The sequence below is a fragment of the Sinohyriopsis cumingii genome, chromosome 3 (assembly GCF_028554795.1).
Source record: "Sinohyriopsis cumingii isolate HCF-2022 chromosome 3, ASM2855479v2, whole genome shotgun sequence".
Lineage (NCBI taxonomy): Eukaryota > Metazoa > Mollusca > Bivalvia > Unionida > Unionidae > Sinohyriopsis > Sinohyriopsis cumingii.
The window spans coordinates 148,933,753-148,960,316 of NC_142963.1; the positions used below are offsets into that span (position 1 = coordinate 148,933,753).

The following is a 26,564-nucleotide window of genomic DNA, read 5'->3' on the forward strand; positions in this document are numbered from 1 at the left end:
ATTAGCAAGGGTGGTATTTATCTAGGTGTACACTTTACCTACTCAATTATAAACTAAGTTTGAATTAATTTTTTTTAACTCATTTAAATCATTATCATTTTAATTTTCCTCACTTATGCTATTCAATCAAAAGATTTCATCAAAAAAAAAATTATTTATGTAGTACATAGCTGTCTTTCATGAGCTTCTTCACATAGCACCAGATTATCCAGCTCCATCTTACCTAGCCAAGGGTTGCTGATCAATTATTTTCATCACTGTTGAATTGTGTTGATCCAAGACCCTTGGCATATTGAAGATTATGGAATTCATTTTCAAATATATTTTCATTATATATTATACATGTTTGACATCTATGCACTTTGATCTTTCAAAACAAAACAAAAATTGTCCATTTTAGGCGAGATTTGCTGCTTCTCACATAATACATCCATGACCTTGAACAACAACAGCAAATTAAATCTGCAAACTCAATATCAAATCAAAACAGCAGTAACATATGAAGTTGCTCAGAAAGCCTGCCATATGCTTTTCTTTACTACAGAGTTGAGTACTGAAGTAAAGAATGACCTGTGTGATTAGTGTTTGAACTTCTGATCTGAGATTTGATCTTGCCTTGTATAATTTTGATCTGGGCTTGCAAATTTTGATCTGATGTCATGAGGGTTGAGGGTCGAGGATTCTGGGTTAAGACTGAGTATAATGAGTATCAAGTCAACATTTACAGCCAATCAAAACGCAGTACATTCATACAAAACTGGAATTACTAGGAATAAAATAGATATGTGCAGTTTTAATTAATGGTACAGAATAGAAATTGACACACCACACAAATTATTTGTGAAACTGATGCTATGTTAATACTTACTGTAAAGACAATAAAGGTGTATGAAGGAGATTTCCATGACAACACATTCTGTATTCCTTTTATAGTGTCCATATAGGGTTTACTTGCATCCTCTGCAAAAGAAAAAAGGGTCCTTCAAAGGGATTCATCCTCTACTGGTAAATAAATATCCAGGAATCCAAGACAAGACAATTACTCCTTTTTATGTGCTGAGTGTTGAAACCATTTATGATAGTCTTGAGACATATGATTTTCAAGACTGCTACTGTGGTGGTCATACTAGATGTAACATAGGTACCATTTTCATTTAAATTCTGGTTTGGCTTGGCTCAGTTTGGTTTAGTTTTGTGGGGTTCTATGCCATTTGTCAGCACATGATAAGCTATACATGGCAGCTAGTATATCTGGTGGAAGAAGAACCCTGGGAAGAACCATCTATCCACCGGAAGCTACAGGCAACCTTTCTCACATATCCATGTTGGTCAAACTGAGAATCAAACTCAAGAAGAATGGGTTAGATGTGTGAGTGATCAATTAAGGTAAGCCTTTTAGACCACTTGGTTACATGAGGTCCCCTTTCAGATGCCTTTTGGTATAAATCCACATGTTTATAAGACCATTCACTCAGTATCAGAAGCAAAAACAATATTTTCAAAATGGCCACCATTGTTGGCCATTAAAGACATAAAATCAACGTCATTTTCATTTAGGACAAACAAAATATCATATGGAGTCTTATAGTGAATACTCCATTTCAGTATGACTATCATTTTAGGAGGGGTATCAATAAGAAATTTTTCAAGATGGCTGCCATGTTAGCCATACTGGATGTCAGCTCCACATCATTCTCAAATATACCAAGCATATATCAGAGAAGTCTTCTGGTAAAAATCCATGTCAATATGACTTTCCTTTTATTAGAAGTATTGGTTAACAAGGTTTTAAGATGAACATGGCAACCAGTTATAAGGTCAGATTGGCTCCATTTCATGCAGGACCAATGGACATTATAAGTTCATGTAGGACCAATGGACATAATAAGTTTTCATGCAGGACCAATGGACATAGTAAGTTTTCATGTAGTACCAATGGACATTTAAGTTGTCTGGTGAAAACTCCACATGATATGACTTTCAATTCATGAGGCATAGTGATATTTTCAAGCTGGCTGCCATGATGGCCATAATGGATGTCCAATCATCATCAGTTTTGTTTAGACCCAACTATACATCATATGAAAACTTTGGTGAAAACCCAACGTCTATATGGCTTCCATTTCAGAACATGTAGCAATAGCAAGATTTTCAAGCTGGTGGTTATATTGGATCTCAGACTGGTATCATTTTCATACAGGACCAACTAGACATCATAAGATTGGCATCATCTTCATAAAGGACCAAATAAACATCATAAGAATTCTCTCAGTGAAAACCTTATGCTGATATGACTGTTCATTCAAGAGGAGAAGCTATAACAAGGTTTACAAGATGGTTGCTGGGGCAGCCATATTGGATGTCCAACTGGTACCATTTTCAATCAGGAGCAACTAGACCATAGGATAAATGTGCATGTTGTTGTTGTGGGGTTTAACGCCATTTTTCAGCACACGATAGGCAATACATGGCGGCCAGTATTAATGGTGGAGGAAGAACCCGGGAAAACCCTGGAAAGAACCACTGACCCATGAGAAGCTACTGGCAAGCTTTCTCACATACCAACATTGGCTGAATCCAAGACTCAATCCCAATAAGACAGAGGTGAGATGGCAGTGATCAGTAACAGAGAGCGCTTTAGACTTCTCGGCCACTCGGAGTCCCGATAAATGTGCATGTAAAGTTTCAAGGCAATCCACCAAGTAGTTTAGGATTAGTACCAATAAAAATTATGAGCTAACCGAGAGATAGACAAAGGATCACAATTGTCCCATACTCTTTTTGGTCTATGACTAGTTGAGGTAAAAATATACATACAAATACTTAAGTTACTGTATCAACAAGTGTATTATAGTCAGATTAAATCTATACAGACTCATATCTGCTGTTGCATAATGTTCTGGCAGATCTGGGTTTATGCAGTTGGGTTTTAATCAGGAGCAAACAACATGGACCCTGATCTGCCAACTCATTATGCAATGCTCAATAATTTCTTGCATGTCAGAATATTACCATTTTTATTTAGGACCAACTACATCTCGTTAGAACAAACAACATGGACCCTGATCTGCTGATACATTATGCAAGAGCAGATCAGGGTTTATGTTGTTTGAAGTTTGACCTAAATTATAAGCAAGCAAACTGACAAAGTTAAATTTTTCATGACGACTTTCAATTCACTGACAAAGTGGGAAAGATCAGTGCTCTGAGTAAGTGCAAATAATAACTGAAATAAAAATGTATTTCGTTGTCAAGTTAAGTCCATGATATATTTATTTTCAGGAAGATAACTGAATTCAAATTCTAATGCATTTCAGAGTCTATAACTTATTTATTTGAAGTTTTGGATAATTTTTTGATCTTTCTCTTACACATAATAACTGGTAAGAGCAAAATAAATTCTCAAATAATACCTAATTTCTTGTCAAATTCAAATGACACCTCAGCAGCATCTGTTAATCAACCGTCACTTAAAAGAGAGTCAATGGACCACCGACCAATCAACCATCACATAGCAGAGATTCAATGGCACTCGGACCAATCAACCATCACTTAACAGAGATTCAATGGACCTCCAACCAATCAACCATCACTTAACAGAGATTCAATGGACCACTGACCAATCAAAAATGGCACCTGTATGTGATTCATTACATTAAAGTATTTGGGGTTGTAGTACCTTTGTGGCTGAGTAAGTACTGCCATCCATGTAAAATTCACTAGTATCTTTGTGGCTGAGTAAGTGCTGCCATCTATGTAAAATTCACTCTTTTAAATTTACTATATTTCATGTGGTACCAATCTCCATGGGAATACCAATTTTCATGGGATACCAAGTTCAATGGGGATACCATTTTCCATGGGATTGCTAATTCTCATGGGGATACCAATTTACATGGGGTTACCAATTCTCATGGATTTCAGGGTATCTAAAAACCAGAAAGTTAAAGAACCAACACGGTTTTATTGGAGGTGCATATTCCATTAAAAAGGGAACAATATGAGAACAAGATGGAGGTGCATATTCCATTAACAAGGGATCAATATGATAACAAGATGGAGGTGCATATTCCATTAACAAGGGATCAATATGATAACAAGATAGAGTTGCATATTCCATTAACACGGGATCAATATGAGAACAAGATGGAGGTGCATATTCCATTAACTGGAAATCAATATAACAAAATGGAGGTGTATATTCCATTAACAAGGGATCAATATGATAACAAGATGGAGGTGCATATTCCATTAACAAGAAATCAATATGACAACAAGATGGAGGTGCATATTCCATTAACAAGGGATCAATATGATAACAAGATGGAGGTGCATATTCCATTAACTGGAAATCAATATGACAACAAGATGGAGGTGCATATTCCATTAACTGGAAATCAATATGACAACAAGATGGAGGTGCATATTCCATTAACAAGGAATCAATATGATAACAAGATGGAGGTGCATATTCCATTAACAAGGAATCAATATGACAACAAGATGGAGGTGCATATTCCATTAACAAGGAATCAATATGATAACAAGATGGAGGTGCATATTCCATTAACAAGGAATCAATATGATAAAAAGATGGAGGTGCATATTCCATTAACAAGGAATCAATATGACAACAAGATGTAGGTGCATATTCCATTAACTGGAAATCAATATGACAACAAGATGGAGGTGCATATTCCATTAACAAGGAATCCATATGACAACAAGATGGAGGTGCATATTCCATTAACTGGAAATCAATATGACAACAAGATGGAGGTGCATATTCCATTAACAAGGAATCAATATGATAACAAGATGGAGGTGCATATTCCATTAACAAGGAATCAATATGGCAACAAGATGGAGGTGCATATTCCATTAACAAGGAATCAATATGATAACAAGATGGAGGTGCATATTCCATTAACAAGGAATCAATATGACAACAAGATGTAGGTGCATATTCCATTAACTGGAAATCAATATGACAACAAGATGGAGGTTCATATTCCATTAACAAGGAATCTATATGATAACAAGATGGAGGTGCATATTCCATTAACAAGGAATCTATATGACAAGAAGATGTAGGTGCATATTCCATTAAGAAGGGATCAATATGATAACAAGACGGAGGTGCATAATCCATTAACAAGGAATCAATATGATAAGATGGAGGTGCATAATCCATTAACAAGGAATCTATATGAAAACAAAATGTAGGTGCATATTCCATTAACAAGGGATCAATATGATAACAAGATGGAGGTGCATAATCCATTAACAAGGAATCAATATGATAAGATGGAGGTGCATAATCCATTAACAAGGAATCTATATGACAACAAAATGTAGGTGCATATTCCATTAACAAGGGATCAATATGACAACAAGATGTAGGTGCATATTCCATTAACTGGAAATCGATATGACAACAAGATGGAGGTGCATATTCCATTAACAAGGAATCAATATGACAACAAGATGGAGGTGCATATTCCATTAACAAGGAATCAATATGATAACAAGATGGAGGTGCATATTCCATTAACTGGAAATCAATATGACAACAAAATGTAGGTGCATATTCCATTAACAAGGGATCAATATGACAACAAGATGTAGGTGCATATTCCATTAACTGGAAATCAATATGACAACAAGATGGAGGTGCATATTCCATTAACAAGAAATCAATATGACAACAAGATGGAGGTGCATATTCCATTAACAAGGAATCAATATGATAACAAGATGGAGGTGCATATTCCATTAACAAGGAATCTATATGACAACAAGATGTAGGTACATATTCCATTAACAAGGGATCAATATGATAACAAGATGGAGGTGCATAATCCATTAACAAGGAATCAATATGATAAGATGGAGGTGCATAATCCATTAACAAGGAATCTATATGACAACAAAATGTAGGTGCATATTCCATTAACAAGGGATCAATATGATAACAAGATGGAGGTGCATATTCCATTAACAAGGAATCAATATGATAAGATGGAGGTGCATAATCCATTAACAAGGGATCAATATGATAACAAGATGGAGGTGCATATTCCATTAACAAGGGATCAATATGATAACAAGATGGAGGTGCATATGGAGGTGGAATATGGTGGCGCTCACCAGATAATATGTACTTTTGAGAGAGTGACGTATGTAAGGTGAAGTAGTTGGCATTTAAAACATGCACAGTGGAGAGAATGTTTGCATACCTCTATGCTACATTAATGTAATGTGGATGATATTTCTTTTTGATATTGTACTTTTGGAAATTTTACATGATTTAAGCACACTGCTAACTAAAATGACTGCTCCCTTGTGTTAAAAAATCAGTCTGAATTAGTCTAAAGTACACTATACATAGCAGCTATTAAAATAGGGAAAATGAATTTTGCCAGACTAGACAATACCAGCTTCTGAAAGTGCAATGAATGAATTACCAAATATATAAAATGTAAAAAAAGTTATCGGCTCTTTTTTATACAATTGACCTCTGAAGTTCAGGAAGTGAAAATGACCAAGTAGAGCTAGCACTTTTTTGAAAGGTGCACATTTGAAGTAAGGCCAAGCTGTATACTCTATAACCCATAGTACACCCATCAATCATACACCAAAATAAAGGGAATTAAAGGTTCTTTGCAATATACCTAAGATATACAAGGTCTTTTTTAAATAGCCAGTATAACCAGTGAGGAAAGCCGGGGACATTCTTTTTCTTTAAATTCCTAACCCTATGCAAAATGCGAAACTGTATAGCGCCACCTTAAAGAAAATAAAAAAATGTTTGCAATTATTTTTTTTTATTTTCATATAATTATGTATGATGTTCTGAATAAAATGGTACATTCATATTGCATTTAAGCATGAAAATAAGCTAATTATGATCATTTTTCTCTTGCTTACATAATTTGCCATGAGGTATGTTTGTGTGAGTAGTGACCTTAATTATGGGGAAATTAGAAGACTTAGAATATAGGAATAGAGTCAACTTAAATTTAAAACTGTTGCAATAAGTGACAGAAATATATGGTGAAAATGTTTCTTTTCATTTATTTGCAATGAAATAAAAAAATAAATGAAGAGAAAGTGAATTCGCCTCTTCCATATTAAACAATAGGCAAATATTTTACACTTTGACCTTTGACCTTTATGAAGCTGATGAGTTACCTCCCTTTTCTAATTGTAAAATTCATTGTTGATATCTCAGAAATAATTCTGGCTAGTTTCATGTTCCTGTCATTCAGCATAACATTGGTTGCTATGTTTACAAAATGTAATGTGCATTCTTAAAATAGCTCACTTTTATCATGGGGGGGGGGGGTAGGCTGGACTTGTTAGAGACTCTGACACTCATAAATACTGTTCTGTGGGGAAAAAGGCAGGAGAATTATTCATAAGGATTGTTTTGATGCTTGCGACTTAAATGTTTCAGCCATATAAACATAATTAAATCATAAAAAAATAATACCTACATCTTCTTTATGGTGGCGCTCACCAGATAATATGTACTTTTGAGAGAGTGACGTATGTAAGGTGAAGTAGTTGGCATTTAAAACATGCACAGTGGAGAGAATGTTTGCATACCTCTATGCTACATTAATGTAATGTGGATGATATTTCTTTTTGATATTGTACTTTTGGAAATTTTACATGATTTAAGCACACTGCTAACTAAAATGACTGCTCCCTTGTGTTAAAAAATCAGTCTGAATTAGTCTAAAGTACACTATACATAGCAGCTATTAAAATAGGGAAAATGAATTTTGCCAGACTAGACAATACCAGCTTCTGAAAGTGCAATGAATGAATTACCAAATATATAAAATGTAAAAAAAGTTATCGGCTCTTTTTTATACAATTGACCTCTGAAGTTCAGGAAGTGAAAATGACCAAGTAGAGCTAGCACTTTTTTGAAAGGTGCACATTTGAAGTAAGGCCAAGCTGTATACTCTATAACCCATAGTACACCCATCAATCATACACCAAAATAAAGGGAATTAAAGGTTCTTTGCAATATACCTAAGATATACAAGGTCTTTTTTAAATAGCCAGTATAACCAGTGAGGAAAGCCGGGGACATTCTTTTTCTTTAAATTCCTAACCCTATGCAAAATGCGAAACTGTATAGCGCCACCACAAGGGATCAATATGATAACAAGATGGAGGTGCATATTCCATTAAAAGGAATCAATATGATAAGATGGAGGTTCATATTCCATTAACAAGGAATCAATACGATAACAAGATGGAGGTGCATATTCCATTAACAAGGGATCAATATGATAACAAGATGGAGGTGCATATTCCATTAACAAGGGATCAATACGACAACAAGATGGAGGTGCATATTCCATTAACAAGGAATCAATATGACAACAAGATGGAGGTGCATATTCCATTAACAAGGAATCTAGATGACAACAAGATACAGGTGCATATTTGGAATATATATCCTAATGAGATGGAGGTGTGTATTCTGTTAACAAGAAACTGATATGCTACAGATATAGAAGTGTGTATTCCATTTTTCCATAGGGCCAATAACATAAAGAAACCAAAAGGTCTAAAAAATTAAAAGTGTGAAAAAACTGTAAATAAAATTAGCAGATCATCTAAGTAAGCATACAAATACATATACCAAATTTAATTTGTTAACCTTAAATTTTTCTGGTTAGTTCTGAAAGCAAGGTTGCATCAAAAAAGTGTACCAAAAGTTTTGAAAAGTGTAAAAAGAATAGAAAAAATGACTATAATGATGGCCAGGAAATCCAATCAGGTTAAATATGCAAAACAAAAATGTAATTAGCCCAATGATTATTGCTTAACCATGCTATCAAAATGTACAGATGAACTGGACCAAAACTTAGCATGCCTTTGCTGTACAGATGAACTGGACCAAAACTTAACATGCCTTTGCTGTACAGATGAACTGGACCAAAACTTAACATGCCTTTGCTGTACAGATGAACTGGACCAAAACTTAATATACCTTTGCTGTACAGATGAACTGAACCAAAACTTAATATACCTTTGCTGTACAGATGAACTGGACCAAAACTTAATATGCCTTTGCTGTACAGATGAACTGGACCAAAACTTAATATGCCTTTGCTGTACAGATGAACTGGACCAAAACTTAACATGCCTTTGCTGTACAGATGAACTGGACCAAAACTTAACATGCTTTTGCTGTACAGATGAACTGGACCAAAACTTAATATGCCTTTGCTGTACAGATGAACTGAACCAAAACTTAATATGCCTTTGCTGTACAGATGAACTGGACCAAAACTTAATATACCTTTGCTGTACAGATGAACTGGACCAAAACTTAATATGCCTTTGCTGTACAGATGAACTGGACCAAAACTTAACATGCCTTTGCTGTACAGATGAACTGGACCAAAACTTAACATGCTTTTGCTGTACAGATGAACTGGACCAAAACTTAACATGCTTTTGCTGTACAGATGAACTGAACCAAAACTTAATATGCCTTTGCTGTACAGATGAACTGAACCAAAACTTAATATGCCTTTGCTGCAAGCAATGGGGGCATAATTAAGTAAGGTGTAACTAATATGAATCAACCTAAAAGAGCACAGATGAAAATCTCTTGTTACTAATTTTTATCATCAATCTTCAGCTCAGAAGACTGTCACCTCATGTGTACACTCAAAACACGAAAGTAAATGACAGCCAGTCATTGATAGAACCTTCATTCTAGTTATTGCACCAGTTTACATACTTACTGAATCTTTTGATATTTGCCTTCAATCTGAAAAATAAAATGTATTTTGTTTTTAAAAAATGTGCAAACTTTGCAGTAAATTTTTTACTTAAAAAAAGAGGAAAATAATGGATTTCACTGACTGATCCTACTTTGGATTTAAGCCAGTTGAAATTAAAGAGCATCGATACTATCCAACTAATTGAAAAATAAGTGATTTTTGACAGGTCTATTAAAGATTTTTCAGATTTTAGCAATGATTGCAACATTTTGATTGCATATCAGCATTATTTGTACAAACCTGAAAGACCTTTCTGCAGGATGCTCCAGCATTGCATCATAAGTGTTTACAGATTTGTGAAATTTTCCACCTTATCACTAAAAATAAAATGGAGGGTGTGGGTGATGGAGCAAGGGAGTGGAGGACTAAAAAAATTTAAGAATAATTATTGGAAATGAAAACTGTATTGAGAAAAACGTTCATTATTCTGCCACCTACTGTCCATGGTACATGATTCCAGTTTCATCCTTTGCAAAGGATTTGATTTCTGAAGAAAAGCATTTCCCAGGTTTTTGTCGCTGGTTATTCTAGTTATTTAAAAAGGACCTTGTATGTCTTAAGTATTGTTAAAATAGCTTTAATTTCCTTTAATTTTGGTGTATGATTGATGGGTGTCATTTGATTACAGCTTGGCAGTACTTCAGATGTGCACCTTTCTAAAGACTGCAGGATATGCTTAGTCATTTTCACTAACTGGATGGGGCCCCGAGTGGCCAAGTGGTCTACAGCGCTCTCCGTTACGGATCACTGCCATCTCACCTCTGTCTGCGTGGGTTCGAGTCTCGGGCTTGGCCAATGAGGATATGTGAGAAATCTTTCTGGTAGCTACTCGTGGGTCAGTGGTTCTTTCTGGGGTTTTCCTGGGTTCTTCCTCCACCATCAATACTCGCCGCCATGTATAGCCTATCTTGTGCCGAAAAATGGCGTTAAACTCTATAACAACAACAACAACTAACTGGATAACTTTCTTTACCTTATATATATATATAACCTTTGACCATAATTGAGGGTAGAGTTTTGGCCTACCTGACTTTTGGCATGTAGTTTAAGATATTTACTAAAACCTGAGTTCAAGGCATAAGCTTTACAAGCTTGGTATGTTCTAGAAGCCAACTTGTTGAAAACATTTTGAATTTTCCATTAGTTTTTCAGAAAATGCTATTGTGACAGAGGTCAAATGGGGATATATAATCCAAAGCGGTTTTGGTAACAAAGTCTTCATTTCTGTTTTAATTTCAGTCTGTGAAATCATTTACTGTTGTGTTCAGATATAGCTGAGAGATATCATTTAAATTTTTCATTGGAATTACAAAGTGCTCATCAACTCTTTGGACTAAAACACAACTCTGGGATTATTCAGGACTCATTCAATGAACATTCCGGATTATATCGTTGTGGTACATTAGGCCATTCAAAATTACTGGAATTAATTAGGAACATTCTGTACTTCTGGACTTGTGATAGAACATTTAGGATTGTATGGGACTTAATTCACAATACTGTAAGTTCCTCTTAAATTTTTACATTGCAACTTTGATATATATATATATATATATATATATATATATATATATATATATATATATATATATCTAGTATTGTCTACTCAATCAAAATTAATTTTCCCTACTTTCTAACAAAGTTAGTTCTCTAGCTCAGACTAATTTTTCGAACCCATGGGAGCCACAATTTTCACCAGCCATCTGCTTTAGAAAGTGCACTGTTTCCACAATTACCACATGTAAAGGAATTTCAGTCACAGTACATGAAAGGAAAGGAGGTATGCATTGTCTCCATTGTGCATGCTGCCAATACAAACAACTTTGCTTTATATCAGTCCTTGTCTCAGAAGTGTGTTACAACTGCAGAGCATAACCTCACAGTTATAGGTCCAACTGAAAACAACATTGACCCTAATCTGCTTTCGTATAATGTGCCAAAAGATCAGGTTCCATGTTATTTATCAGATTACTCCTGACAAACTGCACAGACCCAGATCTGCTGGCACATCATGATATGGCAAATTGGGGTCCATGCTGTCCACAGCTGGACTTAATTGAAAAGGGAGTAAATAAATAATAACAATATGTAGACAATTGTTGTAAATATGCATGTAATATTATCTGTGTTTATTATCCTAAATATTTCGAACCATTGTTAAAGAATAACTACTGAAAACCATTACATGACTATTATCTTCATCAAACACATAATAGCAACTTAAATGAATAATTTTATCCTCTGTCCCAAATATCAACTGCATAAATCTTTCCTCGATCCCAAAACATTAACTGTGTAAATCTGTCCTTTGCCCAAAAATATTATTTGCATAAGTTTGCCCCATAACAATAATTTCACAAATTTATCCTTTGGCCCATAATATTAAATAAATAAATGTCCTCTGCCCAAAATTCAAATTGCATAAATCTGTCTTTTGCCCCATCATATTAATTGCATAAATCTGTACCCTGCCTCAAAATATATTCATTGTACAACTTTGTTCTCCAACCCCAGTATTATTTGTATAAATCTGCCTTCCACCCTATAACATTAATTGCAAAAATCTGCCTTTCACCCAATAACATTAATTGGATAAATCTGCCTTCCACCCCATAACACTAATTGCATAAATATGCCTTCCACCCCATAACATTAGATACATAAATTTGCCTTCCACCCCATAGCATTAGCTGCATAAATCTGTCTTCCACCCCATAACATTAACTGCATAAATCTGCCTTTCACCCCATAACATTAAATGGATAAATCTGCCTTCCACCCCATAGCATTAGCTGCATAAATCTGTCTTCCACCCCATAACATTAACTGCATAAATCTGTCTTCCACCCCATAACATTAACTGCATAAATCTGCCTTCCACCCAATAACATTAATTGGATAAATCTGCCTTCCACTCCATAACATTAACTGCATAAATCTGCCTTCCACCCCATAACATTAGCTGTATAGATCTGCCTTCCACCCAATAACATTAATTAGACAAATCTGCCTTCCAACCCCATAACATGAACTGCATAAATCTGCCTTCCACCCCATAACATTAACTGCATATATCTGCCTTCCAACCCATGCACATTAGCTACATAAATCTGCCTTCCACCCCATGTACATTAGCTGCATAAATCTGCCTTCCTCCCCATTTCATTAGTTGCACAAATCTGCCTTCCACCCCATAACATTAACTGCATCAATCTGCCCTCCAACCCTTAACATTAATTGCATCAATCTTTCCTCCTCCCCATTCCTTTAATTGCATAAGTCTGCCCTCCATCCCATAACATTATTTCATAAGTCTTTCCTTCTCCCCATAACATTAATTGCATAAATATGCTCTCCACCCCACAACATTAATTGTATAAATCTGCCCTCCACTCTATCATATTAAATGCATAAACCTGTCCTCTACCCCAAAATTGTATAACCTGTCATCTGCCCCGAAATACCTAGTAAATAATGAAAAAGAATTTAAGCATATTTAGACATCTGGCTCAATAATATTTTTCAAGCACAAATCATACTGTGAATGTCCACATCACCTGTACATATCTGTATTGATTAACAGCTGTTGAATTTTCATTATTTAGTTTTACTAAGACTCTGTTGCAGGTAGAGATCCAAAATAACAATGATCTAATTAAAACAGAAAACAGTTAACACTTTTAGTCATGTAGTATGCATCAACATCAACTGCAAACATAAAAATGATCAAAGATTTAACTAGAAAGGCTTTCAGAAGCACAAAACTTTAAATTGCCTCTGCTTAACAAGACAATCCAAAAGTAGTGATGTAATTTGGCAAATTCTGTGAGTGATTAGTCTAACAACAACAACACTGAGACATGGCATTCTTATATTACATGTTTAGGCTCGAATAAACAGTAACACAAGAAAGAGTGAAAAAGCTTTGGAAAATATAACAAATAATTTATTTCCCTGGAGAAATACTGTAAAAATTAAAAATATATGAGAAATTACGGTTTCCAGAATCAAATCCAAAATTAATACAAGAATAATCCATGAATAAAGTTTTTGCAGTCCTAATATTGAAATGTTCTAATGATTCCAAGTTCGAATCCCGACGAAGAATCCAAGATGGAAGGCAAAGATGTATGCTGTAGCCTGTACTGTTTTGACATCTACAGTTCCTTGTACAAACACAATAATTTATCCTCCGGTTTTGATAATCCAAACAGAATTTTCAATAAATGTACTTGTTCAAGAATTCTGTATGAATACAATAATATTTCCAGAGAAACTAATTAATCGTTTAGAGTCCAAATAATTTGGAGGAAAATAAACTAATAACTCAAAAACTCAAAAGTTAATTTCTGGTCACAACAGAAGAAAACAACTTGACATCAAGTGTTTAAAAGCCCTGGTCTCTGAGATCTCTCTCTCTCTAAACACCGCTATTAATACTAAGTATTTCACAATTTCGGAAATGCCTAATTGTGACATATATTGCGAAATAGAGGATGATGTGATCATGTTTACATGTAAAAGTCACATAGCTCCTGTGTGTCCTTGTTAAGAAACAATCATTTTACTCCTAGAAAAAAGCTGTTTACTTGACCCTCAATCAAGGCCAGGAACTATGTCAAAAATGGAAATAAGTGTTTCTATTATTAGGTATCTAAGTTAAAACTCAGATCAAACTGAATGTTCTGGAAAATATCAATTTCCTAGTAATCAAAATTACATTATATTGACATGTAAAGAAAATAAAAAGATTCCAAAAACCACAAACAATCAAATCGAATCAAACACAACTTAAATCAAATATAAATTAAATCAAATATATGTAATAAGTGTACAAAGCGATTCAATAAGGAATGAAAAGATGCAGGTCCAAAATTTTACATGGATCTGAGAAGAAAAAGCATGCATTTGATAAAAAAAGAATTTAATGTAACTTGACCACAGGGGCACAGGAATACTTTGAATGGCAAACTTGGGCTGAAGATAAACCCAGCTGTTGTGTATTTCCATATTAATTGGTAAGCATATGATACACACTTCTAAAATAATACATCAGTTATGCCTTCATAGGAAAAATACTCGTAATTGATAGACAAACTACTGCATCTTATCAATTGCAAAATGACAATAGCATATCACATAAGGATTACCTACTGTATCCAACATAGGGTAGTGTTGGCTATTCATGCTTACAATGATGACATAATCAAATCTTGTGTTCCAGCTTTCAAATGAAATCAGCTGACTGACAGATATCACCGATCAACATCGGATTAATTTGTACCCATGTGAAAAATTGTCAGGTTTCTCAGTTTGAGGGAGAAATTACATGGCTCATAATGTGATGAAAAGTCAATATTATCTGGTTTTAATGGAATGCAACAATGTTTAGGACCAATATCTTACTTATTTCGACTGCATGAACAAACTTAAAGACCTAATAATGTTCCCTACCTAAAATATGTACAGCATGTTTTTATGTTTTCTAATATCATGGTGTTTGTTTTCTGTAATAATATCATTATATTTGTTTTTTATGTTACAGGTGTTGTTTAATGTTGTAAAGTGCTTAGAGCTTCTAAAGATTAGGCGCTATGCAAAGTCCTCATTATTATTATTATCTTTCAACATGTGATGCACAATGAATGTTGATTCACACCATAAGCCCACTTAGCCTTTTGGCCAGGTGAGTTAAAAATTACCACAAATTAAAATGGCTACTCTTAAGTTTTGTATTTTGCAAGTCTTACTGCCTGACAGTGAGAGGCTCTCCATCAGAGTTGTCTCCTTTGGTATCTGGCTCTTCAGTGAAGTCATCCATGATTTCATAAACTGTGTGGACTAGCTTCTCCCACAAACTGTCTAGTCTGGATCTAGGTTGATTTACATTATTATCTGCAAAGGACAAATATAGAATGTGATGCAAACCAGTGCAACAGGATGTCATGTTCTGTTTGTTTTCTTAATCTGTTAATGGTGTAATACAATGCTGCATTTTAATAAATGGGAATCACATTAAGCTCACAAGACAGTTTCCAATCTGATGGTTCAAACATCAAGGACTAATATATACCCAAACTGTGTGTCAAATTTCAATAAACAAGATTTCTGACTTTGATGCTGATGATCTTAAATGCAGGAGATTTGACAACTATTGGCTTTTTAATGAACTACTGGCTTCTGACAACTTAATTACTGTCTGAAAGAATAAAACATTGTTAAAAAAGACATCATCCCTATACCCATTTCTCTAACCTAAAAAAAAATTAAAAATAGATACTAGCTGGAAAATGGTATTTACAAAACTGCTAAAATATAAATTAAATAAAGTCTATGTACTCTACTGGTCTACAAAAATTTCGGGAATCCAAGATAAGACCATTTCATTTCAACTGCTGAGTACTGAAATGATCTCTGATATCTAGAGTAACAACAAAGATTTTTAGATAGCAGCCATAATGAAGGTCAAACCAGCACTGTCTTCATTTAGGACCAATTTGACTTCTAAAGAAGTCTTTTGGAGAATGCCCCTTTCAGTTTGACCGTCTATTCAGAAGGAGTTGCAATAGCAAGATTTTCAAGATGGTCAAAATGATGGCCATTCTGGATGTCCACTCTGCACCACTGCTGCTAAGTAAATGCTTCACCTCTTTGGCAATACACTATACAATTATGTATATTATCCCTACACCAAACAGCTCAGCAGACATTAATGTATGTTAAGATTCTAAGAAAATAGTTCCATACGCTTAACCCCTTCGCTCTGTTTGTTGAGATGACTTTGTAAGTTAGTCTTAACCGTAATCTAAGTAAAATACTTCATTGAAAAAATATGTTAAGATGTGTTTTTAAAAAATGTAAACTTGAAGATGCTCACTGGAGCAATTCTGTTATCAAGTTCTTCAGTTCTGGAACCTTAGAAGTTTATCTGATCAGCATCATTTTCATTTATGACAAACTAGACACCACAGATCCATGTCAACATGACTTTCCATTTAGGACAAACAGTGATAAAAAAGTTTAAAATAGCTACTGTGGTGGCCATATTGGATGTCAAATCAGCACATTTTTCATTTAGGACCAACTAGATATCATAAGAAGTCTTTTGGTGTGAGCTCCTCATTTCATATGACCATCCATTCAGGAGTAGTAATTATAAGATTTTCAAGATGACCACCACAATGGCCATACTGGATATTAGGTTAGTGTCAATTTTGTTTAGGACCAAAAAGAACACTGTTAGGTTTCCAGTTAAAACCAAGGTGATATGATTTTACAATTAGGACCAACAAAACACCATTAGGTTTCCAGTTAAAACCATAATGATATGATTTTACAATTAGGATTAACAGTGATAAAAAAAATTTCAAGATGACTCCCATAGTGGTCATACTGGATGATAGACTGGCACTACCAAAACAACCTGAGCTTCAAAGATCTCTACATTCTAAAGCATATGTGGTAAGCTACAAGGGAGGCAAATCTGCATTTGATAGATAATAATATCTATTATACACAACTTTATTAAATAAAATACACTGTGTTAGACTGGCATTTGCAATGTAAAGGATATTTTAAAAAATAATTCTCACTGGAGATCCCTGGAAGTATCTATTAAGAACAGGTGTTTACTATAGTGAGGTGTTTGCTATGGCAGTTTAGACTGTATGTTTAAAATACAGCCCTCTCTCACCATAATGACCTTCATTAAAATGTAATTCTGGATATAAAGCAGTAACACTATCCTGGATATAAAAATAACACAGAAACACTATGGATCTGTGAACAAAACAATTGTTGTAAAACAAATTACAAAAATATATTTACAAAAATTCTAAATTTTCAGCATCCATCAGTTGAAAATTGTACTGCCAACACAAGTACTTGAATTGATCTACCAAATGTATGACAATGTGGGTTGAATGTTTATCAAATATATGACAATGTGGGCTGAATGGATATCAAATGTATGACAATGTAGGTTGAATGGATATCAAATCTATGAGAATGTGGGTTGAATGTATATCAAATATATGACAATGAGTGTTGAATGGATATCAGATATATGACAATGAGGGTTGAATGGATATCAGATATATGACAATGTGAGTTGGATGGATATCAAGTGTATGACATTGTGGGTTGAATGGATATCAAATGTATGACAATGTGGGTTGAATGTCTATCAAATGTATGACAATGTGGGTTAAAAAAATATGAATCTTGGTATTATATTTTTACCTCTTTCACAAAACATTATTCTTTGACAAAATTAAGTACACAAATACACTGAAATGAAAATATATATTTAATGTACGTAATTCAAAATTGTCACTGTTCACTTCATCCCTTTGATACACAGACTAGCATTCATATAATTTTTTAATCATTCTTACTCTACTGCGGTTAAGAAAATAATATGGTCATCAGTTATGAACTGCAACTACCCTATTATAACAAGGGTGTCTGTCTTGGCTAGGTGCTGTATTATTAGTAATATGTCTTTAAGATCTTTTTAATTTGGATCATTCTCCAGTAAGATTTCTGTATTCAAATGTCTGGAGCAATCTCCATCATGTTTCTTTAAATTTTTCATTTTTAAAAAAAAAATTACTTTTAGACTTCAATTTTTAACAAATCACTTTTATTAAATATATATAAATTTGTTACAGAACCTCACCTTCATATTGTATAGCCTCTATGGAAGAGTCAAGTCTTCTCAAAGAAGCCTCAGAATCCTCCTTTTCTCTCTCTATGGTTCCCTGCCTGTAAAATAAGGAAAGATGTTTTTCAAAGAAATGATTGATTATTGACAGATTCTTGAATCTTTATGTTCCTGAGCATGCTTCAAACTTCTACAAATACAGAAAATGTCCCTATCTGTGTGACGATTAATCAATAGCCTAAGATTACTGTGAAAACAAATTTTCTGCTTTCAGTTAATGTGATGATGACCTTTAACCTTCTGACCCTCATTTTCTTTCTTGGAGGCCCTCTGACTTTGACCTTCGAGCATTTAGTTGTCTTATTTGTCTCTAATGCAAGCCATCACAAAATTTGCTTAAGGCATGTGGCATGTGACATGTGGTTTCATGGAAACTGTTAACCATTCTTTCAGTCCCTGTGAACTTTAACCTTTTGACCTCCAAATGGACAGTTGTCTTCCTTGTCTCTGATGAAAGTCATCCAAAACGTCTTGTCAAAGAAGGTGATTAAGCATCCAAATCATTATGTTGAAACTATTTTTCTTCTTACAGCCTCTGTGACCTTTGAATATTTGACCCCAAAATTAATGAGTGTCTTTCTTATCCAACACTCCATTTACAACATTTTAGAGAAGGTGTCTGGTATACAAGTCATTATGTGAAAACAGTTTTCCATCTTTCAGCCATACAAGACTTTGACATTGGACAAGTAATTCTGATGCAAAACAACTTCTTTAATATGTGTGAATTAACCCAATGATGATCTTGTCTGAGATCTTAATGATCTAAGTCCATATTCCAAATTTCATCAAAATCAATCAAAATCTGTTCTCCAGGGTTGTGATAAGGTCAGTCAATCAAATACAAGATGACCTCATTAACATGCATGAATCTCGCTCTTTATAGAGACATATTGACGACATAAGCAATATTCCAAGTTTGATCAAAATCACACCAGAAATATGGCTTACAGGGTGGAAACATGCTACATCTGACAGACAATGGGGCCATAATGGCTACGTGAGCTAACAACTATTTTCCATCATTCACAGCCTTTTTAAGTGGACTTTTCCTGTGGCCTAGTGGTTAAAGCATCTACCTTGGATGCAGGAGGTCATGGGTTCAAACCCCGGCTAAGTCATACCAAAGACCTATAAAAATGATACAAGCAGCTCCCTCACTTGGTGCTCAGCATTAAGAGGTTAGTGTTAACATTGGTCAACCTGGTATCATGTCTGCGGCATGGGGCCCCGGTGCTATACATCACTGTAAACTGTCACTCTGCAGACATCATAGCAATATGACTTAAAATTTTTTAAAGCTACGTTAAAAGTCCAAAACACAACACACACACACACCCCCCTTTTCAAGTGTACTTAGAACACATATTTAAGTAAAGGTAATCAGAAAATGCATCTCAAATTTATCAGCTAAGTAAAAGACTGATTTTAGAATGATTCAACAATTAATGACTTAAATGAATATTCAGATCTAGTAATATTAATTAACAAAATTCAAACATATTGACAATGAATATGTAAATGATTGATATGGACTTGTGCAACTGTATCTTCTGGGGAAAGCACTGTTAAAAATGTGGGGAAAAAATTGCCTAAAATGAGTAAAATCATCAACAAGCTTATTTTTACCTTTTAAAGTTTCTTTCCATTAAATCACACTTCTGTTCAAGTGCTTTCCTTTTCTCTTTCTCTTGTTCAAATTTCAACATCAGGTCCTTCATTTTTCTACTTGTCTTGTACTCTTTAAGTTCAGCTGCTGCAAACAAAAGTAATTTCCAAAAGTACAAACCAGGTTTCTGACAAGACTGTGTGTGTAAGTGTGTATGTCTCTAAAAATATACTTACTTAACTTAGTAAGAATGAAAAATCTCCGCTTAACACCTAGACTTGTTCTATGAAAATAAGCTCAACCAAAATCATGCCCTATAAAAACCACCCCAGCACTATGAAATGGACAAACTTTTTTATTTTTGCTGATTCAACGGTGGGTATTGGAAGGTAAACATTTTTTTATTTATTTATTTATTTTTAGAAAAGAAGGATAACTCTACCCATCTTCTGGTTCTCAATCGTTATTGCCACTAACTGGTCCTGAAGTTGGTTAAGTTGCTGCTCAAATACAACTTTTTCCTGGTCATCCCGAAAGCTGGATATGGACAACTGATCATCTGACACAATGGGCTTCTTGTCACATCTCATCTCAATCACATCAAAGTCCTGGAAAACAAACACATGCAGAGGTAATCTTTTAATTCATCAGTGCAATTGTACATGTACTGCAATATTAATTATATCAAGTTCTAATAATCGGACCATAAAAGTTAAGGACTATTTCTTCAACAACCTGATTTCAAGATCGGTCCATAGGAGTGAACTATAATAACTGGCTGAACCTGAATGTGGCAGAAACTGGGGAAAAAGTGCAAGGGTCTACAAAGAAAACACTTCTTAGACCCAAAGCTAGACATCCACACCAATTTCTAACAGAATGAATTTTGTAAGATGTTACTGCAACACATAAATAAGTAAATCTTGTTGCGGTCAGTGTGATACATAACAATTAACAATGATGAATGGGCTAGGCCTGCAATAAATTGCTAGCCTGAAATGGTGAAATGTTCCTGTTTGGGGCATAACTGACTGTAAAATAATCACTACAGACTTGGACGAGGCAAGGTTAATGTGGGTTTAAGAAGCAGAAAAACAACAGAGTGGAGACATTCTAGTGACAATTTGTACATTAGAAATAGGTGTCATAAAATAAGATTTTTTCAGAAATAGTTATTAAGAAAGCATGAAATTAGAAAGCATGGTGTTACTCAAATATGGATTGGCATAGGTTAATTTCAGTAGTTAAATAAAGTTAATCCTAAATTAGCTAAGCTAAATATGGGGTGCATGTTTCCCAGATAAGTTTCTGCAGGGAGGCAAGATATTAACTCTGGGAAAATAGTATGTTCTTGGACGAGGCAAAGTTAATGTGGGTTTAAGTAGTAGAAAAACGACAGAGTGGAGACATTCCAGAGACAATTTGTACATTGGAAAAAAGTGTCATAAAATGTGATTTTTTTCAGAAATAGTTATTAAGAAAGTGAGGAAATAGATAGGGTGTATTATCTATAGATTATTATATAATCTCGATAGGCATAGGTTAATTTTCAGTGGTTAGATAAAGTTAATCCTAAATTAGCTAAGCTAAATATGGGGTGCATGAATGAATTGCAAGTTAGCAAGTAAGGTAGCTAAGACACAACATGAATTCCATTAATTAATTTAGTTCTTTTAACTGGGAATCAATGGTATTAGCATTAAGAATGCCTCGTGACTGACATTTAGTCCAGTTAGTGATTTATAGTCCACAGCAAAGGAATAGTACTAATTAGTAAGAGGTCTAGTTTATGTCAAAGTTTAATTAGGGATACCAAATAGTCACTAGGGAGAGACATTAATCTCCTGGTAACAGGGTTTTGTATAAGCTGCCAGGCTGCAAACTGATCCATGTTACCAGTAGCCTTAGTTTCTGTTGAATTATGAGATGCAGCAAGAGTGGGGATCCTGTTTGATCCCTGAAGTCCAGCCTGACAAATATTTAGGTTGCATTTTATTTATCTTAAATAGGGAAATATCTCCATATAAGCACCATACAGTGGGAAAAGACAGCAGACAACCAACTTATGGCTGATGACCCAAATGAGGCTGGAGAGATAAACAGATGGACAAAGATGTCTAGACAAATTCAATCTGGATAAAACTAGACTAAAGATGGACACCCAGACAAATTCAATCTGGATAAAACTAGACTAAAGATGGACACACAGACAAATTCAATCTGGATAAAACTAGACTAAAGACGGACACCCAGACCAATTCAATCTGGATAAAACTAGACTAAAGACAGACATCCAGACAAATTCAATCTGGATAAAACTAGACTAAAGACAGACACCCAGACAAATTCAATCTGCATAAAACTAGACTTTACTTACTTCATCACATGGATCCTGAGGACATGACAGCTGTGTCTTCTTCACCCGTTTCTTTAGAAAACTCATCATTGAATATTCTCTACAAATTAGGAAAAATACTGAAATGTCAAATTAACAAAATGAACTGATTAAAATCAAACCAAACCAATACCAAGAAAAAAGTTAAATCAAATTGATAAACAAAATCCTGTCTAGAAAGTTCCAAGGTCAAAAGGCCACATAAACATGTTTACTTCCAAGTAGAATTTAATAATGATCTTCATATATAATCTAAAATCAGAGATAAGGATTAGCTGTGTAATATGTTGACATTAGTTAGGTAAGCCCTACTCATACCCTCAATTATGGACAAAGGTAAATCACAATACAAATTAAGTATGCAAAACAAAATACGAGCTTAAACAACTGCTATATTTACACAAATAATTCCAAAGCAATTTCAATCATCATTCATCATTTGTTTATGAAGATCTGTTTTTTTTTTAAATTCTGCATTTAGCAATTTATCAACACATGTAATTACACACTTTTCACTGGATATTTACTTCCATACCCCCTCAAATTATCACTTAAACATGCCCCCTAGTGTGAAATATGATGACAAAACATGAGCATAGTCACTTTTCCCAAGGGCACACTGAGGCAGCTGACCCAGAATGGCCTGGGTGAGAATCAAATCCACGAATTGCAGTCCCAGAGCCATGGGTTTAATGTATGTGCCTTGGTTTATCTTTGGGAAAGGAACTTAATACCCATTACCTTTGCATCATATAATAATAATAACATAACATAATAACATTAAAACCAACTACCCTCCACCAAAAACACGAACATTGTAATATTTAATTTGTATTGTTTTCTGTCTTTTCTTAATAACCGTATGTTATGTATATCTGTATTTTGTTTTTGACCTTGCCAAATATCAAGTTCATGGTGTTCCTGACCAGTAACACTTTGTAAACAACGAAATACATAGCTAGATATTTCTCTATGATTGTGGATTAAATATTCAGATCAATATTAATGGTAAACATGTTTTTAAGTCTTGATTCTAACCTAAGGCACCCGCAGAAATTTGTCCAGGGGAGGGGATCAAATATGTAGCGGTCAGCAATTAAGTTTTGGATGTAGGCCGAAACATGTTTAGAGGTAAAATCCAGAGTGGGGCAAATGCCCTCTATGTCCCTATGTGCGGGTACCCATGATTCTGACCTTAGAAATATCTTGAATGGAAAGTTCCATTAAATGACAGCATTTTCAGAAAATGATAATTGCGACCAAGGTCAAGTAGAGAGGTATATAATCTTGTTTACCTAAGAATTACTTGCTCTTGCCTTAAAACCTTTAGCAGGATTGTTCTTATTCTTGTGTTCAGTTTTTTTATTTGGGTCGATTTATTTTATTCAAATTATTATTCACTGGAATTACAAAGTGCTCAATAATTTTCTGAACTGGAATATTAATTTGGAAATGTAGTGAATTCAAAGACATTCGGATGATATCATTGTGATGCATCAAAAGACTTAGCACATCATCACACTCCAGGCCAATGACACATTCAAGACTATAGGCACATCAACACATTCAATACCAGAATTTATTTGGAATACCACTGGAATTAAACTGGAACTTCATACATTTTGACATGTGATAGAACATTTACAACTATTTGGGATTTAATTCACAATACTGTAATTTGTTTATTAATTTTCACTTTGTGTTCCAGGGAAATAATTTGTTTAATTTTACAAAAATTGTTGGTACATGTACTTGCCCTTCTCTGTTGCTAAGTATATTACTTTATGACAATAGAGTCAAAACAAAATCAATTTGATTTTTGGAATCATTTATATTTTACCTGGTTCAGTTTGTTTGTCTGGCTTCATTTTTGTTGTTTGGGTTTGTTTTAAATGGCTAATTCAGGATGATTTTCAAAACATACATCTAAACTTCAATAGGCCTCAACAATTGAAACCACAAATTAAAAAAAACCTCTCTTAATATCACTGTACAGATGAAATTCTAACCAATTTACAAATGAATGACAGAAAATATAATCAACTTTGTCCATATTCAATGGAATATTTAATGTTGTGGTCTTAATCCAGTAGAAGCTTAGGTTATCACAGCATTTGCATCCTTTTTTAATTTCTACTTCTATTTTTTGCATAAATTAATTTTTGCAATGATGCTTATCAAAACATAATGGTTTCAGTATTATCCTTGATATAAACAATTTCTAAAATGTAAAGTGGATAGTGAAAATCACATTGTTATTTATACTTTCTAAAACAGAAATTCAATAATCTCTCTAACAAGTTGAATCCAACTGCAAACTTCACGGTCCCAGATCTGCCAACATATTGTGTAGCAGGATCCATGCAGTTTTATTTGGAAGAATCATTAGAATAAACAACGCAGACCCTGATCTGCTGGTGCATTATGGGATCAACTTATATACTAGTATGTGCCAGGCTTATATGCTGTCAATCATACATCATAAAATATCCAATGAGTGTCTGAAGAAATATTATGTCCTGTCTGTCAGCAATGTTATGATCTTCTCCAAGCATAAAATCGTCTGACATACAGTGTTAGTATATCATTCTTACAGCTGACAAAAGCCAATTGACATGTGAAAGAATACTTTTTAAAGTACTGAAATATTAAACTACTTTTGTTAAGTCATAATATGAGTAGTTCTACATTTTCTAACTATGAGCACAGGTATGGAGATGACTACTTTTAAGAAAGTACTCACAAGCTCATTTAAACAAGAATACCCTCAGCAGCACATTATACACCCACACTGTGTTTAATACTCATTTACTAGCAAGACATGGCAAGACATGGCTGAAAATTAATGACAAAAGGGTCTTTGTGACATGGATCTTTGGTTATGGCATGCATTCCTGTATTAAAGTAATGGTTCAGAAGCCATTATTTTCTTATGCGACTTAACTTGATTGTGACCTCAAACCTTTAGACCTTTAACCTTTAGGTTTCTTTGTTGCTCTAAGTGCAAGTCATGCATATGTTTTTTTCTAGGAATTTACTTTAGAACTACTCATCGCCATAGAAATCCTGTATGAAAAGACAACTAACATACTTCTCATCAATGGCAATGGATAGTGAATCTGCATCGAATGCAGAAGGTCGAGGGTTCAAACCCTGCCCAAGTCATACCAAAGACTTATTGCCCCACAAGGCGCTCAGCATTAAGAGGTTAGTGTTAGGACTGGTCAGCCTGGTGTCAGGATAATTTGATTGGGTAGGACATTACGCTACATGTCTGCAGCATGATGCCCCAGTGCTAGATATCAATATAAACTGCCACACTGCAGACATCATAACATCATGACTGAAATTGTATTTTTAAAGCTAAATTGAAAATCCAAATCATATACACACACACATACACAACATAGGAGATTGGTTCAGAATCACAATTGGAATCTGAAGGTCCTGGAGTGCCTTCTCTCACCCACTCTCTTTAACATCAACTTGGAAAGGATCATGTCCAGTGTCTTGGAAGACCATGAGGGCAGTGTCAGTGTTTGAGGCAAAATAATGAACAACCTGCTCTTCGCTAATGTTATTGATGGCTTCACATGAGATGAACAAGAACTGGAAACCTTAGTCAATCATCTCAGCCAAGCATCACTAAGGTACGGGATGGATATCAGCATTGAAACAACCAAGCTAATGACAAACAACCTGAGTGGCATCCTTTAGTTAATAACAGTGAATGAACAGAAGCTGGGCACAGAGACAAGCTTCAAGTATATAGTACTATACCCTCTGATCATGGTTCATAACCTAAAATTCTTTCCAGGAAAGCATAGAAAACTACACTGGTTAGGCAGAAGCAATCTGGAAGGACAACAACATTACGTTTGGGTCCAGGAACAAGCTTATGTACTCTCTTGTCCATATTCTTGTATGCATGTGAGCTATGGACCCTTAAAGCAGAACTAGAGAGAAGAATCCTGCTTTAGAGAAAGATGTTCTCGAGGAATCTCATACATGGATCAT

The 26,564-nt window shown here is 34.5% G+C and overlaps 1 protein-coding gene across 2 annotated transcripts in view; it reads right to left on the reverse strand.

Moving 5' to 3' along the window:
• LOC149804122 (GRAM domain-containing protein 4-like) overlaps positions 1–26,564 on the reverse strand; it is a 71,500-nt gene that overhangs the window by 42,522 nt on the left and 2,414 nt on the right. For both annotated transcript variants that reach the window (XM_089954088.1, XM_089954089.1), the window contains exons 2-8: positions 22,530–22,608; positions 20,595–20,760; positions 20,173–20,299; positions 18,499–18,584; positions 15,569–15,713; positions 9,780–9,805; positions 869–960 (exon numbers count right to left, since the gene is read on the reverse strand). In XM_089954088.1, coding sequence (XP_089810214.1) covers positions 869–960; positions 9,780–9,805; positions 15,569–15,713; positions 18,499–18,584; positions 20,173–20,299; positions 20,595–20,760; positions 22,530–22,598 — 711 coding nt within the window. In that variant the 5' untranslated portion in view covers positions 22,599–22,608. The remainder of the gene's footprint in view (positions 1–868; positions 961–9,779; positions 9,806–15,568; positions 15,714–18,498; positions 18,585–20,172; positions 20,300–20,594; positions 20,761–22,529; positions 22,609–26,564) is intronic.